Source organism: Myxine glutinosa, chromosome 1, assembly GCF_964187855.1.
Source record: "Myxine glutinosa chromosome 1, kmMyxGlut1.1, whole genome shotgun sequence".
NCBI lineage: Eukaryota > Metazoa > Chordata > Myxini > Myxiniformes > Myxinidae > Myxine > Myxine glutinosa.
Window position 1 is genome coordinate 121,962,574 of NC_136261.1, and position 18,177 is coordinate 121,980,750.

The following is an 18,177-nucleotide window of genomic DNA, read 5'->3' on the forward strand; positions in this document are numbered from 1 at the left end:
CTCCCCCCACCCCCCTCTTCTCCCCTCCCACCCACCCTCCCCTCCCCCCCCCCTCTTCTCCCCTCCCCCACCCCCCTCTTCTCCCCTCCCACCCCCCTCCCCCTCTCCCCCTCCCCCATCCCACCCCCCTCCCCCTCCCCCCCTCCCCCATCCCCTCCCTCACCCTCCCATCCCCCCCTCCTCCCTCTCCCTCCCCCCCCTCTCCCCCTCCCCCCCGTTCCCCTCCCCTCCCCGGCAATGCCGGGTACTTCTGCTAATATATATATATATATATATATATATATTATATATATATATATATATATATAATATATATATATATATATATATATATATATATATATTTATATATTATATATATATATTCTATTGTTGCGGTTTTGAGAACCCACACATATAACATCATTGAAGGTTAAAGGTTGCACCCCATAGATAGGCCACAAGCAACACGTAGGTCACCTTCAGACGTCAGTTATTTCATAGTCTGTGTTTAGATAAGGCCATTCCCAATAGTTGCATCTGCGTTGCGTCAAACAAATAAGAGTAGGGCCCCTTTCGTCCATTTTGCAGCCTCCCTCCAAGCGACGCCATTAAGCGCTAGCCAGTCTGTACTCGCCCTTGTCCCTTTAGGTTGCCAGCAGCCTTCGCAGCCTCGCTGAGCTTCCGCTCGAAACCAGCCCAGAAACCCACAAGGTAAGGCCCTGAAAAGGGGCGGAGCGCCAGGATGGAGGTGCGCGGCCACGTCAACCAGCCATCAGGGCGGGGCCGATAAGCCATAACCAGCCAACCAGGGCTGGAGTGAGATCGCCTGACAGGCGTGGTTTTGGGCTTCCAGAGCGTTCGCTGGCTTGGTTATAAAAGCGCGCGCACAAAGCCCTTCAAGAGGACTTGTTGGAAGGTTGGCTTATGAAAAGGACTTATCGTGGTTGAAAGGACTTGGAAGTACTCGCTCGCGGCTCATTGCGAAAGGACATCGGGGAGAGAGAGGCGCTTGACCTGGGACGTGCGCTTTACGAGAGAACTGAAGCCAACGATTGGTATTGGAAGGAATTGCGCTTTGCGAGGGCTGACTGCGCGAGCGCGCGGCACGCATTGCCAAGAACCGCAGCGTGCAGGACATTGGGGAGGGGGCGCTTGGGGCGAGTAAGACCGGTCGCGCAAGTACAAAAGCGCCGATACACAAATTATGTACGACCGATAGCCCAAGCTTACCTTCCCCCGTCATTATAATTGTCCGCTCGCGTTACACTACGTGGAGAGCTGCCTGCCGGGTTTCGTCTGCTGGACCGGAGCCGGACTGGAGCCTGGACACCATCGCCGGACCTTCCACCCTACCATCTGCCATCCCGTGTGAGTCTGAAGTCTGAGACCGAATCTGACAGCGATCAGGCCCGTGTCCAGGAATAGCATAAGACTGTAAGGCTGCCCTGTGTACTTTTCTTCCTCTTTCTTTCTTGTACATTCTTTCGTTTCCTCTTCTTCTTTGTACATTTGTAATAAATTGCCCTGTTCTTTCTGGTTTCTCCTTAATCCGATCGTCCTAATCTTTTCTCCATTGGGTAAACGTGGCACGATCGTAACCGCTATAATCGGGTTAGCCATTGTTAACAGCTCGGATCGCGGATCGCTATCCGCTCGGCGTTTCCCACCTGATATCCGTGATTCGAGCGGGAGTTATTCCCTTGCTTCACAGTCGGTGGTAGTACTTAGGTAATAGGACTACAACTCGACCAACAACCCTATTTACCACCGACGCGAAGGAACGTTATAACCCCCAGGGTCGCGTCGGCCAGATAAAAGACAAGGGGATTAACCCCCTCTTGATAAGGGAGAGCCGACGTCGGAGATCCGCAACATATATATATACTGTAGATATATATAATATATATATACTATATATAATATCATATATATATATATATACTATATATATATTATACTATATATATATATATATATAATATATATATATATATATATACATATATACATATATTATATATATATTATATATGTATATATATTGTTGCGGATATGAGATTGGCCTCCATCTCCATATCCGCTTGTAAATATTCCCCTATTTCCCCAATACTTCCCAACCATCCCCAATCCCCCATTCCCTAGTCCCATTGTCTGTAAACAACACTCTGTAGACCCGACCTTCCCCTATTTCCCCATTAAATGTCGCATCCAGGTCCACCGCATCTCACGTAGACAACTATAGGACATCTTGCTAGTTATTCTTAGTCTATGTCAGTTAAGGACTCGTTTCCATTAATTCTGACTCTTCGTTGCACCAGAATGTGATTGTATGGCACCGTTAGAAAGTTTAGGACCTCCCAATACCTCCCCGCAGCTCTTCCTCATGGTACAACAACAACAACAACAACAGCGGCGGCGGCGCGGGGAGTGTGCGTCCTCACTCCGGCTTGGTTGGCCGCCATTGAACATGTGCTCCGACGGGGTTACCACGCAGGGGCTCGCTGTCAGCTCCTCGTCAAGGGGCGGAGACCGGTAACCCCCCGCACCCAATAGAAGCGGCGGACCGATTCCATCTGGGGCGGAGCAAACGAGCCGAGGGCGTGTCACTCCCCGCTGAGCATGCGCAGGAAGAGGGAGGCGACGTCAGATGCGCCCTCAGCTTGGAGAGAGAAGACGCCACCTCCGAGCGCTGCGATACCTCCCCGCATCTCTGGACTGGACCGAGCTGTATCCTGTCCCTGAGCCAAGGTGCACCTTGTGCTATCGACTGCCTGTCCTTCCTTGCCATCAATCCCTGTGTAAGTCAGTCTTGTCCCGTTTGTCTGTGGTCTGTCGGGGATAAGATAAGACTGTGTCTAAGTGCCCATCTTTTCTGTGCTTTACCTCTTGCCGTGTAATCTACCCTTTTCTGCATCACCAATTATATCCTCCTCCGGAGGTCTTGAGAACTGTACCCCCTTGTGTCGTTTCATTAATCCCAGCCGTTGTGTCCTTTCCATCATTGATTTAGCGTAGCGCGATTCGGCCAACGTTCGAGTGGAATCGGGTGAGTTGGGCGGGATCGGGTTCTAATCGGGGAGTAACTGTTCGGACGCGGTAATACCAAACCGCTCGGTAAACTAACATCTAAAACCGCGTCTGTAACAATTGGTGTCGAGGAGTGAGATCGGACCCGAAGCGCGCTTCACGCGCTCGAAATTATTAACGGCGAAATTTGATTTTGTTTTACAAAAAAAAAAAAAACCCGAATTTTGAAAGTCGCGCTATGGCGGATCAAGACGGCTGGGTTCCGGTAGAGGAGAGTGAGGCAGGGTCGATCCAGGACCAAATTGAGGGACATGAGGGACATGAGGAGAGCGAAGCAGTGAGGGCGGCAGGTTTGCAAAATGGCGCCTCGCACATAGCTACGGCGGCCGCACCCGCTGCACAAGTGGGAGGGATGGCCCAAATGCAGGTCCTCATGGAGCAATTTATGGCGCAAATGCAGGCGTCCCTCAAACTGCAGAGTGAGCAAATGGGGGTAATGGGAAACCAAATGGGGGTAATGGGGAACCGGATGGATGCTCAGGGTGAGCGATTGGAAGGCCAAATGGGGTCCAATAGCGAGAAATTGAGGGAGGACATGGGGGCCAATAGCCAACGGTTAGAACAAAGGATGGGGGCCCAGATCGGAGGGTTAGGGAGTAGAATAGAGGGATTAGACAATAGATTAGGGGAAATACAGGAGGGGTTAATGGGGGTAGAAAACAGAATGGCCGCTCAAGAGAATCAAATGGAAGGAATGCAAGAGGGGTTAGAGGGGTTAGAAAACAGTATGGAAGGCAAATTGAGGGACATGAGGGACCAAGCGGAAAGGGAAGTTAAACAAATGGGGCAGCAGATAGAGGGGGTCAGAATGGGGGTAGAAACTAAATTGGATGCTCACAGGGAGGAAATGGAGCAGATGAGGGTGGCATCTGGGCAGGAGATGCAAGTGATGGGAGAAGAGATCAGAGGAGGTGTGAGTGAGGAGGTCGGAGGAGTGCGCGAGGAGGTGAGGCACTGTAAGGAGCGCATGGAGAAGGAGGTGAGAAAGGGGACTGTAAAATTGCAAGGTGGTATAGAGGAGTTGACGCTGGGAGTAGAACAACTGACAGTGGGACAAAAGGAGTTGGGGGACCAGGTAAAGAAGAACACAGCGGTAATAGAGGGTTTAAAATCGACACAGAAGGAGATGAAAAAGGACGTAGGGGTAATTAAAAAAGAGTGTCAGACGGTACATGAGGACCTGACGAGGAAAATGAACAAGGTGGTAGAGGTGATGGAGGTTAAAGAGCGGGAGGTGCGGGAGCACATAGAAAAAAATAACGTGGAGTTAGAGGAAGAACTTAAGGGGGCGCACGAGGAGATGAAGGAGGTGAAGCAGAAATTAGAAGAAGTGGAAGAAGGGGTGAGCGAAATTAAGAAGCGACGGAGAGAGGATAAGAAAGAGATAAAGGAGGAAGTAAAAGAATTGGTCCAAAGTCTGTGTTCGGATCGTGATGATGTGCTCATTAACCGGATGAGGGATTCGCAGGTGATGGAGGAGAAGCGAAGAGAAAGAGGACCCGGTGTAAGTGGTGACCAATATGGTCGTGCGTATGATGCGCCAGGGGATTTAATAAGCTTGGGGGTCGAGATGGACCCGGGTGTTCGTGAGAGGCCGTTGGTGAAGTGTGCGACAGGTCTGGTGTGCGAAAAAGGAGGTGTGCGAGAAAGTCCGACTCTGGGGTGTGTGAGGAAAAAGTGCATGCCAAGGAGTGAGGGTGCTGTCGAGAGTGAGTCGGTCGTAGCGCGTGTGCGAGGGAGCACATGGAAGCGCGTAGTGAGGAGTGTTACGGAGGGTGTAAAGGGAGAATGCACGCCTGTGGTGAGTGTTACAGAGGATGTAACGGGAGAGGGTGTGCGAGAAAGATGTGTGACGGACAGGTGCAGGGGGAAAGAGTGCACTGTCAAAAGTAAGGAAGAGTGTCCACCTGTGGTGAGTGTTACAGAGGGTGTGACGGGAGAGTGTGCGCAAGAGTGTGCGCGAGAAAGGTGTGTAACGGACGGGTGCATGAGGAAAGAGTGCGCTGTCGAGAGTAAGGGTGAGTGCGCTGTCAAGAGTGGAGGTGAGAGTTGTAAGAGTGACACGGAGCGTGAGTTGGTTGTGACAGGTGAGAAAGGATGTACACCTGGAATGGAAGGATGCACACCTGGAATGGTAGAGCGTGTGTGGGAATGCACACTTGAGTTGGTCGTGAGGCACGTGGTTGGGTGTGCGGGTGAGAGCACACCTGTGATTGTCACAGAGGAGGTGACCGAGGAGGGGGCGCGAAGAGGTGTGTTGGTGAGGTGTGCGACCAACGAATGTGTGCCAAAGTGTTCGGTGGTCAGGTGTGTGACCAAGGCTGGGAGTGGAATGAGTGTACCTGGGTGTGTTAGAGAAGGTACGACGAGGAGCATGGAAACGGCTGGATGTATGAGCAAGAAAGGGGTAGCGTATGCATGTAAGCATCCAGGTGAAGCATCGACGGTAACCGGGTTAGCGGTTAGAGCGACTTATAGCCGAATCGGGCCCTCGGTGCGTGCCGGGCTTCGCGTGCCGCGAGAACCAGCGGGGATCCGAGCCACGGCGGGTTCGAAAGGACCGCCGTACGCGATCCACGCTGGGCCTCGCTTTGAACGGCCGCGTCCGTGCTCCACCAGGCGGAGCGGGCAGCCCGATAGGAAGGGTCGTCATGGCGACCACTTTTTGTTGAGGCATTCCGGCAGGTCGAGATCGGGCCATGGGATGGCTCCGTGCCGAGATGGTGCGTGGGGTCTCGGGCCGGGTAAGCCCCCGTCCCTGCCCCGAATGCGGTACGTATCCAGCCGCTGGCACAAAACAACCCGCGTTCATTGCTCGGCTGTACGAAGCCGGGCTGTAGACGTGAATTGGCGCACCGAGAGGATCTAATAAGTAGACGGGTGATGAGGTTAGTGTTTTGGACCCAAAATTAGAGAAAAACAAAATTTGATGATTGGCAAAGGAGTGGCAGTAATGATTGGCAGATGATGGGTAGTGATTGGCAAATTTTTGATTTGTTGAAATTTGATGTGCAAAATTGGTAGTGGGAGATGCCCGATGTGGTGGGATGGCAACTCTGTCATCCCTCACAAAGTGGGGCAAATGCGCTATAGCTTATGGGGTGTATGGCAGTGAAAACTAGCCCGGGTGGGTTAGGTTATATTGTGTGTAGGGACCTAGAAGATGACATTAGGTGACGTTAAGGTTAGATAGTGACGGATACCTGTAGTGGGGACGCAGGTAGGTTAGAGTGGATGATAATGACGAGGGAGCGCAATAGTTTAAAGGGACGACTGGGAAGCGCAAGTTTCAGAGGGGAGTAGTTAGATGAGATGATGCTGTGTGAGAACTGGACAGGTGGGTGGAGCAGTGTAAGTAGTGAGTGTTGTGGATCAGCGCGAATGCGCCTGGGGAGAGAAGGGTGCAGGTGGCACCAGGTGTGAGAGCACAGGTGTGCAAGTACAGGTGTGTGGAATACATGGAGTAAGTGGTACGGAGTGGTGTGCATGGTGCGAAGGTGTGGATGGGGGAAGAGTGGACCCCTTTTCACGAGTACCCGGGGAGGGTAGTTTAAAGAATAGGTAGAGGGTATAGGTAAATTGTGGTTGGATATTGGCATTTGTGGTGCGGTTGCAGAATGGTACTGTGGATGGGTGCATTAGTGTTGTGGAAATGGCTGGGCGTGTAGCCTGTTAGTGTGTGTAGTTGGTTTGGGCACTCCACCACTGTGAGGATGTCGGCCAGGTGAGGCCGCAGGTGGGCTCTGGAAGCCGTTAGTGTCAGTGGGTGCCTGAGGATCCCGGGTGTGGATCGGGCAGCCCGTGCCAGAGAGGGCACTGAGGGGGTGAGAGTGCGAGAGGGCCTTCCCCAGTTAGTTAGGTTAGGGTGAGGAGCAGGTAAGCTCGGGTGGCAACTACGGTGGTGGAGGTGTGCAGGTGGGTAGACCTGCTGGGAGAGCTACACGTCACAGCCCAGAAATTGTGCGAGGCACCGGGAGATGAATCGGGGGAGTGAGACCCCAAATTGAGAAGCACCACAGTTTGGTCAATGGGAATTGGTTTTTAGAACCCATAGTGTAAGTTGGCCAATGGATTGGCAGGGAAAGACCCCGGGCAATGTAAAGTTGTTAAAGTCATTTAGGAAATAGTTAGGATTGATGAACCTGTCGCACCATACGCAGCCACTTACCTGAGGTGATGATGATGACTCCACACCTGTGTTCCTTTGTTCTGTGTTGCAGGAAATAAGAATTGCTGTTTGGATTTGTGAGACGCATCACGACGTGGATAAGACATTGGGGTGATTCCATCTCTCCCTCCTTAGGAGGGACTGATGATGAATTGGTGATGGCAAATTTTGATGTTGAGTTGGAGATGGCAAATTTTGATGAGAGTTAGAAATGGCAAATTTGATTGGTTAGGAGGGAGAGAAGACGAATTTGGTTTATGGGAGGAACGGGGAAGACAGTAGGGACGTTTGTTTGATGTGTAAAGTAGATGTTTATGGGTAGTGTTGTGTTTTGTGGATACCGTAAGGGGTAAGGGAGTGGCAATGTAGGTTACCTGGTGGGGGGGGGGGGGGGGGCGTACGGTAGGAACGTACCTGTCTCACCTGGTTCCCATGTGCCCCTAGTGTGCATTACCTAATATTGCGTGCACTTTTGCGCCCTTACCACCTTGCTCACTTGTCTTCTTTTTGTCTCCCACCTCCGAGGATCTGGCTTTGGGGCAGAGAGAGAGGAGAGAGAGGTGCTGGCTCTGCAGTTGTGGGCCTGTACTTTCGCTGCTTGCTGCCGGGATCGATACACCATATGGACCGCAATTTTTGTGGCCGCCCACAATGGACCGCAGTTCTTTTGCGGGCAAGCACCACCCGTTGATGGACCTCTGGGTCAACGTGGCACCTATGCCATACAGGTGAACCACTTATAGTTGGCCCCCCTGACGGCCACAGTTTAGAAATGGACGCGGTTGGCGCCTTTCTTTATTTCTAAAGAAGCCAGAACACCAAGTGGGCTCCAAGGCAAGACCAGCGGCAGAACATCGGCCGGCTGCGACACCACCGGTGACTATGAACACTTTATTGGTGCACCGGATGGTGCTGACTGTACATGATGGGGTGGTGCTTTTGGTGCTTGGATGGGGTGCTCTGCACATTATTAAAGGCCGTAAGGCCACAGAGCACTCGTGGGTTGGTGTATCGATGCTGGCATGCGTGCTCTCTCTATGCATAACATCTGCATGTGTTCCTCAAAGAACAGGTCCTGGATCGTAGTGTAAATATCAGTGTAGTCTTGTATAAATGATGCTCCCTACCGGCTGTATGTTTAGTTTGAGGATTCTTTCCGCGATTCGGTTATCCTGTGGGTGTGTTTCTGTGAGGAGAAGGGTGCAACGTCGCAGGGGGACATATTTACTCATTTGTGAACATCTGTAAAACTGTCGCACTCAGGGTTGAGTTAATAGTAGAGGGAACTACATCTGAGTGCCACACTAAAGTAAGTAAAAATTTATCGGGTCGGGACGCCCCGAGGTAGAGAAGGGTGCAATGTTGCGGATATGAGATTGGCCTCCATCCATATCCGCTTGTAAATATTCCCCTATTTCCCCAATACTTCCCAACCATCCCCAATCCCCCATTCCCTAGTCCCATTGTCTGTAAACAACACTCTGTAGACCCGACCTTCCCCTATTTCCCCCATTAAATGTCGCATCCAGGTCCACCGCATCTCACGTAGACAACTATAGGACATCTTGCTAGTTATTCTTAGTCTATGTCAGTTAAGGACTTGTTTCCATTAATTCTGACTCTTCGTTGCACCAGAATGTGATTGTATGGCACCGTTAGAAAGTTTAGGACCTCCCAATACCTCCCCGCAGCTCTTCCTCATGGTACAACAACAACAACAACAGCGGCGGCGGCGCGGGGAGTGTGCGTCCTCACTCCGGCTTGGTTGGCCGCCATTGAACATGTGCTCCGACGGGGTTACCACGCAGGGGCTCGCTGTCAGCTCCTCGTCAAGGGGCGGAGCCCGGTAACCCCCCGCACCCAATAGAAGCGGCGGACCGATTCCATCTGGGGCGGAGCAAACGAGCCGAGGGCGTGTCACTCCCCGCTGAGCATGCGCAGGAAGAGGGAGGTGACGTCAGATGCGCCCTCAGCTTGGAGAGAGAAGACGCCACCTCCGAGCGCTGCGATACCTCCCCGCATCTCTGGACTGGACCGAGCTGTATCCTGTCCCTGAGCCAAGGTGCACCTTGTGCTATCGACTGCCTGTCCTTCCTTGCCATCAATCCCTGTGTAAGTCAGTCTTGTCCCGTTTGTCTGTGGTCTGTCGGGGATAAGATAAGACTGTGTCTAAGTGCCCATCTTTTCTGTGCTTTACCTCTTGCCGTGTAATCTACCCTTTTCTGCATCACCAATTATATCCTCCTCCGGAGGTCTTGAGAACTGTACCCCCTTGTGTCGTTTCATTAATCCCAGCCGTTGTGTCCTTTCCATCATTGATTTAGCGTAGCGCGATTCGGCCAACGTTCGAGTGGAATCGGGTGAGTTGGGCGGGATCGGGTTCTAATCGGGGGAGTAACTGTTCGGACGCGGTAATACCAAACCGCTCGGTAAACTAACATCTAGAACCGCGTCTGTAACAATATATATATATATATATATATATATATATATATATATATATATATATGTGTGTGTGTTTCTTTCTAAATCCTGTCCAATCAATTGAATTGGCCACAGGTGGTCTCCAATCAAGTTGTAGAGACATGCCAAGGATGATCAAAGGACATTGGATGCACCTGAGCTCATTTTGGAATGTCGTCGCAAAGGGGTTGAATACTTATTTGAAAGTCCCGTGTTGAACCGAGACTGGAAAACTCAAAGGTAAGTGCACTACCCCTTCACCATCCTGTTGTGACAGCCACAAATGATTTCAATTAATTGAGGAATTATTTTTACTAAAACTATGTTACAGGTTATCACGCAAGTCATAATCAAGATTCACCGCTGTATTTACAATTAATTTGAACAAATGTGTACATTTATAGAAAAGTCCTATGCACTACATTTATTTTTCACAACACAAAGGCAAAACTCACGGATGCAGGAGTGGTTGTCGGCCTGTAGCACGTAATGGGCAGGACATGCGCAGGTGAATCCACCAGGCCGAGCAAGGCACAGGTGAGAACATTGAGCAGTATCCTGCTCGGCCATCGCAAAGCAATGGTTGGAACCTTCCTGCCGTGATGAGTGGAATACCAAGATATCCATGACAAAGTCCAGCTGGCCCTTGATGAGTGTGCGGTTTTGTCCGTCAAGCTTGCTTGCCCGCTCAATGCTCTGCTGATTCCAATCAGTCCAGTAGATGTGGTCATGGTACTGTGTCAGGCCAAATGGGTGTGGAAGGTCATCTGCGATAATCTCCCGATTGTTTCCTACAAAATTCAGGTGAGACAGCACAAGTTAATTTTTCCATACAATTCAAAATGAAGGATATGATTGCAATAACGATCATGTCTGCATTAGAAAACGCACTATTCAAGTTATGCTATACTGCTCACAGCTTACAAAACCTATACTTACCGAGCATATCAGATGATTCAATGTGATTAGCATCCAGGTCAGTCCAGTACAACCTCCGTTCAGCATAGTCAATGGTCAGGCCATTGGCTCGGCCTACTTTTGACAACAGAGTCATGCGACCACGGCCATCCATGCTGGCACGCTCAACATGAGGTTTAGCACCCCACTCAGTCCAATACATGAAGCTAAGGAGAGTGGAATCGAACAATGAAAAACTATCTCCAGCTGTTAGCAAGTGCCGAGCTAGCAGACAGGAAAAAAATATTACAAAGTAGATACAACTTGAAGAGAAGCTTTCATTCCTGTCATACCTGCCTAATGTGTAATGTAAATTCACATGATGGTGTTGCAGATGTCGATCCAGCAAAGATACACTGGAGTTTAAAACACACCTTGGCCCTTCCCTGCCACTGTGTATCAGTTATCTGTTCACAAACCCAGTTTGTCCCTCCACGCACAGCCAATCTTCTCCCACCCCAAAGAAAGCTTATAACATCTGGATAAGAAACACTGCATTGCGCCCATCCAGGATTTCTGCCTCCCTCTCCCCCCACCAAAAAATATAGTTAGCAACCTGATAATAGTTTTGCGCACAAGTCTCTTCCGTGTTTCCAGAATGATCAGTGTTGATCTCAGCATACAGTAACTGTAGTTTATCAAATTAATAGATAAGGTTCCTAGTGACCTGTGCTGTCATAGTGAATTGTATATTTAATTTATGCCATGTAAAGTGGTGGAAAGTTCAAGTTCATAACTTCCTGGACTATGTTTCCAGAAAGCTAAGGCTATCTTTTGGGACTATGTACATATTACATACCCTTTTCTTTGTTTTAAGACTTCTGGTTATAACAATTCTTTTCAAAAACGAACAATCTGTGAAATATATCTGTTCGTTATACTCAATTGTATAATGGAACTCAAAATTATTTAAAAAAGAAAAACCTCCATTATTGTTCATTGCCAATTTTGAGATGTAGAAAGCATAAGTTTGCAATGTTTCCATTAGTTCATTCCCTTGCTTCTTGCACCAGCCTGCAGACCTGCTCCCCACCACTGTCAATACGTTGCTTTAGCGCCTTCATCGCACTCTTCCATGAGCCGAGAATTTTGTATCCCAAAAAACAAATAATTTTCCATGTCCAATCGGGATCGGTAATCATGTCTAATCAGTATCTCGGTTGCTTAAATGTTCTCATTATGCATGAGCTGCACAAATGGTTCATTGGCTGAGAGTTGGCAACCTGTCTTTCATTGCACTTGGAATCCTTTGGCTGATTCCACGAAGCTCTATCCACTGTAACATACTTCATTTTCGCGAAATGATTGCTATTTTGAAAACAATCGTATTTCCAGTCTTGACTCATATAAAATAGGCATGGCTAAAAGGAATGTACTTTCGCTAAACTTCAAAACAAATAAAAAATATATAATAAATCCAGGGCAAAATCATCTCGCTGTGTTATGCCTTCCTTTGTTTATCAATGTTTATCAGCGTCTACAACGGGAATTGAGAGCCACGTAACATGTACGTGAATGGTAAAATTATATGTGTGATTATTTCCCAATTCTTTGTTTACTGCTGACAATGAGTTAGACTGCTTGTATTACCTTATATTGTATGCGGTTTGATAGAAATATAATGTTTGATACCTCATTTAACTGGCATGTTTAAGATTAAAGCTAATTCAGATCAAGTTTAAGATTTAACACCGAGCATGTAATCAAATAGGCAAGAGTTAACTGAATGCATGATACACACACCAGTGTTTAAAGTTGGCTATTTTACCACCACACGGTGTTCTGTTGCTCCAGAAGGCATGTTTAATACTTCTAATGCAATATGATGCCTAAAGCTACAAAAAGGCCATTTAGTAAGTGCATTGTAGAGCGAGTTGATAGCAAAGTCGTTGAAGTTACTTGCTACGTTTGACCAAACCACCTGACAAAGTATATGCGAGTGATTTACCCTTCCACAGGATCCACAGCTAGAGACCGAGGATTGTCCAGATCTTTCCAGACAAGAACTTTGCGGTGCTGCCCATTCAGCCTGGCTATTTCAATGCGGTTTGTACTGATGTCTGCCCAGTACAGGTTCTTCCCAAGCCAGTCCACAGCCAAGCTTTCAGGAAAATCCAGGCCAAACTCAATCACTCGTTCTACCATGCTGCCATTCATGTAGGCTCGGCTTATGGTCTGTGTAGAACAGAAACACACAATCCATTATCCACCTTTCATTTGTGGATCACAAAATTTTACTTTTTCTTTTCTCTTCTATGTCATCAAATAAATTAACAATTAAAAGCACCTCCCCTGAAAAAATATTAAATTGGATGAATGCAAGTATACTACTTCACCAACTTTATGAATGAAAAACAGCTTCAGTGAAATTTGCCGTCTTCGGTAAAAGCAAACAACTGTACATGCCAAAAAGTTTTACCAATCAAGGTATAACCAAATGGCAAAGCACCAAGCACAGTGGGGAGGGGGTGGGGACACTAAATGATGCTCCAGAAATGGAGAGTACAAAGGACCAAAAGTATATAGAAAGAGGCATTTACCTTAGCCCCAACATCGGTCCAGTAGATTCGGCCATCCACAACATCCACGTCCAACGCCGAGGCTTCCTTGAAACCACTGAGTGGGATGGGCACATCAGTGTGCCTTGCTTCAAGAGAAATACGTCGGATGTCAGCACTTCGAGAGAATACAAGGAAAGCCTCTGGGAGAATGCAGGTCTTCAGGTCTTCAAGAAGTTCAAGACCCATCGGACACATGCAGCGTACACCGATGGGCCTGAACAAGCACAAATGGCTGCAACCTCCGTTCTCCTTCGCACAAGCATTTGTCCCTGTCAGGTGAAGCAAGTAAAAGATGCTTACGAAGCTTTTGTGAGGCTCTACCAATAAGAGATATTTTGATATTCATTGAATTTGATATTTTGAATTTGATATTCACCCCTTCATTGTAACGAGTTAAAGTTAGATGGCAGAAAGGATGGTTGTTGAATAACATCATCATGCAAGTCTATAACATGAACCGATCACTATCCAAGCAAATGCGTGGTAGCTGGCCATCATAACCTTTTCTATCATGACAAATGAAATGGATGGCTTTCTAGAAGACAAATGAGAGAAAAGAAGGGAGCAAGTAAGAAATAGCGGGGCCCGATTTTGAAGGTGATTGGTTACACTTGAGCTAATTTACAATTGCTATAAGGAGGGGGGTGGAGTGGACACTTATCCAACCAATATAATCCAGTTTCGTATTTTTAATTTATTTTCTAAAATTTGTAGAATTTCTTTTTCACTTGGAAGTTGTGGGTTATGATGTGTAAATAAAAGCGGAAAACGTCTGATTTAATGCATTTTAATTCCAGGCTATAAGGCAACAAAAGGTGAAAGTTTTGAAAGGTGGTGCAGACTTTATATAGACACTGCACTGTCATGCCAAAAATATTGGCATCCATGCACTTTTTTCAAATAATGCAGCATTTCCTCCAGAAAATTGTTGAAATTTAAAAATCTATTGGTATTCACATGTGTATTTCTTTGGTTTGCAGTAGAACAAAAACAAAAAATCTAAAAAAAATTAATAAATCTTAGCTTATTCCACACAAAAATCCTAAAATGGCCAGGACAATATTATTGGCACCTTTTAGAAGTTGTTAGAAATAATTAGATTTCAAGAAAGTGATTCTTCTTTACTTTGGAATTGAACGGACATATGGTGAGTTGCAGGTGGCTGCAATATAAAAATCACTCATTCAACCAGTTTGGACCGAGAAAAGGTGTCATTCTGCTGTTTTGTGTCACTGTGTGTACCACAATGAGCATGGAGAAAAGAAAGAAAACCAGAGTTTTGTCTGAGGAGGTCAGACACAAGATTGTAGCCAAGCATGGACAATCTCAATGCTACAAGTCCATCTCCAGAGACCTTGATATTCCTGTGTCCACCGTACGCAATGTTATCAGGAAATTTAAGGCCCATGACAATGTAGCCAACCTCCCTGGACGTGGTCGCAAGGGAAAACTTGATCAAAGATTGCAGCGAAGGATTGTTCGAATGGTGGAGAAAGCACCTGATCAACTGCCAAACATATTCAAGCTGTCCTTCAGACACAAGGCAAGACAGTTTCAACTCACACCACCCGTCACCAACTCAATAAAAGGGGGTTATATGGTGGGAGACCCAGGAGGACCCCACTGCTGAGAAAGACATAAAAAAGCCCGACTAGAGTTTGCCAAAACACACCTGATCAAGCCAAAATCCTTCTGGGAGAATGTCCTGTGGACAGATGAGACCAAATTAGAGCTTTTTGGTAAAGCACATCATCTCTATGTCTACAGAAAACAAAATGAAGCCTTCAAAGAAAAGAACAACTTCCCTACAGTCAAACATGGAGGAGGTTCAGTGATGTTTTGGGGTTGCTATGCTGCCTCTGGCACTGGGTGCCTTGAATGTGTGCAAGGCATCATTAAATCAGGAGATAACCAAGGCATTTTGGAGCACAATGTTCAACACAGTGTCAGAAAGCTGGGTCTCCGTCGAAGGTCATGGGTCTTGCAGTAGGACAATGACCCCAAACACACTTCAAAAAGCACCCAGGAATGGTTCAAGACAAAATGCTGGACTGTTCTGAAGTGGCCAGCAATGAGGCTCGATCTAAATCCCATTGAACACCTTTGGGGAGATCTGAAAACAGCAGTTGGGAGAAGGCACCCTTCAAATCTGGGAGAACTGGAGCAGTTTTCACAAGAAGAGTGGGCCAAACTGCCAGTAGAGAGGTGTAGGAAGCTCATTCATGGCTGTAGGAAGTGCTTGACTGCAGTTATTTTGTCCAAAGGCTGTGCTACCAAATATTAAATATCGGGTGTCAATAATTTTGTCAATGCCATTTCTTTTTATTTTCTGATTTAAAAGGATATATTAAGTTCTGAATCAAAAACAAAGGTTCAAAAAAACTAATCAAAAACAAAAATCCAAAACAAAAATAAAAAACAAACAAAGGGAAGACAAAACTATAGGTTGGAGAACAGTAGAATGGACGTATTGGATATAATTCCCAACCGCCGTTCATTACTTGATATATATATATATATGTCAAATTGTAGGATCACATGAGCCAAACAGTTCAATCTTGGTTTCATCAGACCACAGAATCTTGTTTCTCACAGTCTGAGAGTCCTTTAAGTGCTTTTTTTGCAAACACCAAACAGGCTTTCATGTGTCTTTCACTGAGGAGAGGCTTCCGTCTGGCCACTCTGCCATAAAGCCTAGATCGGTGGAGTGTTGCAGTGATGGTTGTCCTTCTGGAAGTTTCTCCCATCTCCACACAGGATCTCTGGAGCTCAGCCAGTGACCATCGGGTTCTTGGTCACCTCTATTACCAAGGCTCTTTTCCCCCGAATGCTCAGTTTGGCCGGGTGGCCAGCTCTAGGAAGAGTCCTGGTTGTTCCAAACTTCTTCCATTTAAGAATTATGGAGGCCACTGTGCTCTTGGGAACCTTCAATGCAGCAGAAATTTTTTTGTAGGCTTCCCCAAATCTGTGCCTCGACACAATCCTGTCTCTGAGCTCTGCAGGCAGTTCCTTCGACCTCATGGCTTGGTTTTTGCTCTGATATGCATTGTCAGCTGTGAGACCTTATATAGACAGGTGTGTGCCTTTCCAAATCATGTCCAATCAATTGAATTTACCACAGGTGGACTCCAATCAAGGTGTAGAAACATCTCAAAGATGATCAAGAGAAATGCGAGGCAACTGAGCTAAATTTCAAGTGTCATAGCAAAGGGTATGAATACTTATATAAATGTGATATTTCAGTTTTTTCTTTTTAATAAATTTGCAAAACTTTCTAAAATCCTGTTTTCTCTTTGCCATTATGGGGTATTTAGTGTAGATTGGTGAGGGAAAAAAAAAAAATTTTTTTTTTTTTTTGTATACAAGATCGAGGCTCGTGAAAGAGCTAAAATTTAAACGATTTCAGCATAAGGCTGCAACATAACAAAATGTGAATATATATATATCTATATATATATCTATATATATATATATATATCTATCTATCTATATATATATATATATATATATATATATATATATATATATATATATATATATATACACAAAGAATTAAGTTAAGCACCCCCCCGTTTTTTTACAACCTCGCACATTACAAGTTTGTTGTCGTCAAAACAGTGTAATATACCCATGATATTGCTATATTTTCTGGAGAAGTGATATTATGGTCACATAAAAACATAACAATCATGCCATTTTCAATATTTTATTCTGAATAATTTAAGGTGAAAATTTTTGGGAATTTTAGGCATATTTTCACCTCAATTTAAGTATGGAGCTATAGGTCCATCACGGACAGTGTGGATGACGTTTATGTTTTCTAACGTACAGTCATTGTTCTGAGAAGACCTCTAGCGATCTTTGCGTCAATAACGTGTGTAGGACCCACGTGATCGGATGGAGCAAGGTGCTGTGACAACCATCCCCTGGCCTGCGTACAGTCCTGACCTGAACCCCCTCGAGCACGTTTGGGACATGTTGGGACGACAAATTGCGAAGATGGTCCCTCCAATAGCCAATCTGGATGAATTGGAACGTGCATTACATCGGGAATGGAACAACCTGCCACAGCAACGCATACGACGGCTTACAGGGTCTATGAGACGTAGGGTTGAGTCAGTGATCCGATCACGTGGGTCCTACACACGTTATTGACGCAAAGATCGCTAGAGGTCTTCTCAGAACAATGACTGTACGTTAGAAAACATAAACGTCATCCACACTGTCCGTGATGGACCTATAGCTCCATACTTAAATTGAGGTGAAAATATGCCTAAAATTCCCAGAAAATTTCACCTTAAATTATTCAGAATAAAATATTGAAAACGGCATGATTGTTATGTTTTTATGTGACCATAATATCACTTCTCCAGAAAATATAGCAATATCATGGGTATATTACACTGTTTTGACGACAACAAACTTGTAATGTGCGAGGTTGTAAAAAAACGGGGGGGTGCTTAACTTAATTCTTTGTGTATATATATATATATATAAATATATATCTACGGTTTTGAGATTGGCACATATTGATCATTAAAGGTTAAAGGGTTGCCCCCCCATAGTTAGTCCACGAGCAACACGTAGGCCACCTTAGAGTATTAGTTATGTCATTGTATGTGTAAGTGTAGGCCTTCTCCACTGGTAATATCTGCGTTGTGTAAAGACATGAGTTTAGGTCCCTTTCATTTTTGCGTCCACCCTCCAAGTTCCACCTCCATGGGCGTAATTGATCCCGTGCCCCATTTGGCTGATCCCTCAGTTTGTTACGCTTTGGCTACCCGCAGCATTTATTACGCTTTGGCTGCCAGCAGCATTCGCTGCCCTTTGTTCGCTCGCTAATCGAGTAATACGAGGTAGGCCTGAGAGGGAGGAGCGCGGGGTCGGGGTGGGGCGGCGTCATGTCAGAGGCGATGACGGTAAGGGCCACCAGCCAACCAGGGCTCTAAGGGCATGGCG

The 18,177-nt window shown here is 46.5% G+C and overlaps 1 protein-coding gene and 1 long non-coding RNA gene across 3 annotated transcripts in view; both read right to left on the reverse strand.

Moving 5' to 3' along the window:
• Positions 1 to 10,050: 10,050 nt before the first annotated feature.
• Positions 10,051 to 18,177, reverse strand: part of LRP6 (LDL receptor related protein 6) — a 347,763-nt gene continuing 339,636 nt past the window's right edge. For both annotated transcript variants that reach the window (XM_078776618.1, XM_078776625.1), the window contains exons 10-13: positions 13,198 to 13,487; positions 12,606 to 12,832; positions 10,640 to 10,824; positions 10,051 to 10,491 (exon numbers count right to left, since the gene is read on the reverse strand). In XM_078776618.1, coding sequence (XP_078632744.1) covers positions 10,112 to 10,491; positions 10,640 to 10,824; positions 12,606 to 12,832; positions 13,198 to 13,487 — 1,082 coding nt within the window. In that variant the 3' untranslated portion in view covers positions 10,051 to 10,111. The remainder of the gene's footprint in view (positions 10,492 to 10,639; positions 10,825 to 12,605; positions 12,833 to 13,197; positions 13,488 to 18,177) is intronic.
• Positions 13,992 to 14,923, reverse strand: LOC144891848 (uncharacterized). The gene is made up of 2 exons (XR_013623244.1): positions 14,891 to 14,923; positions 13,992 to 14,748 (listed from the first exon to the last, which is right to left on the reverse strand). It is a non-coding gene; the product is annotated as an uncharacterized LOC144891848 (long non-coding RNA).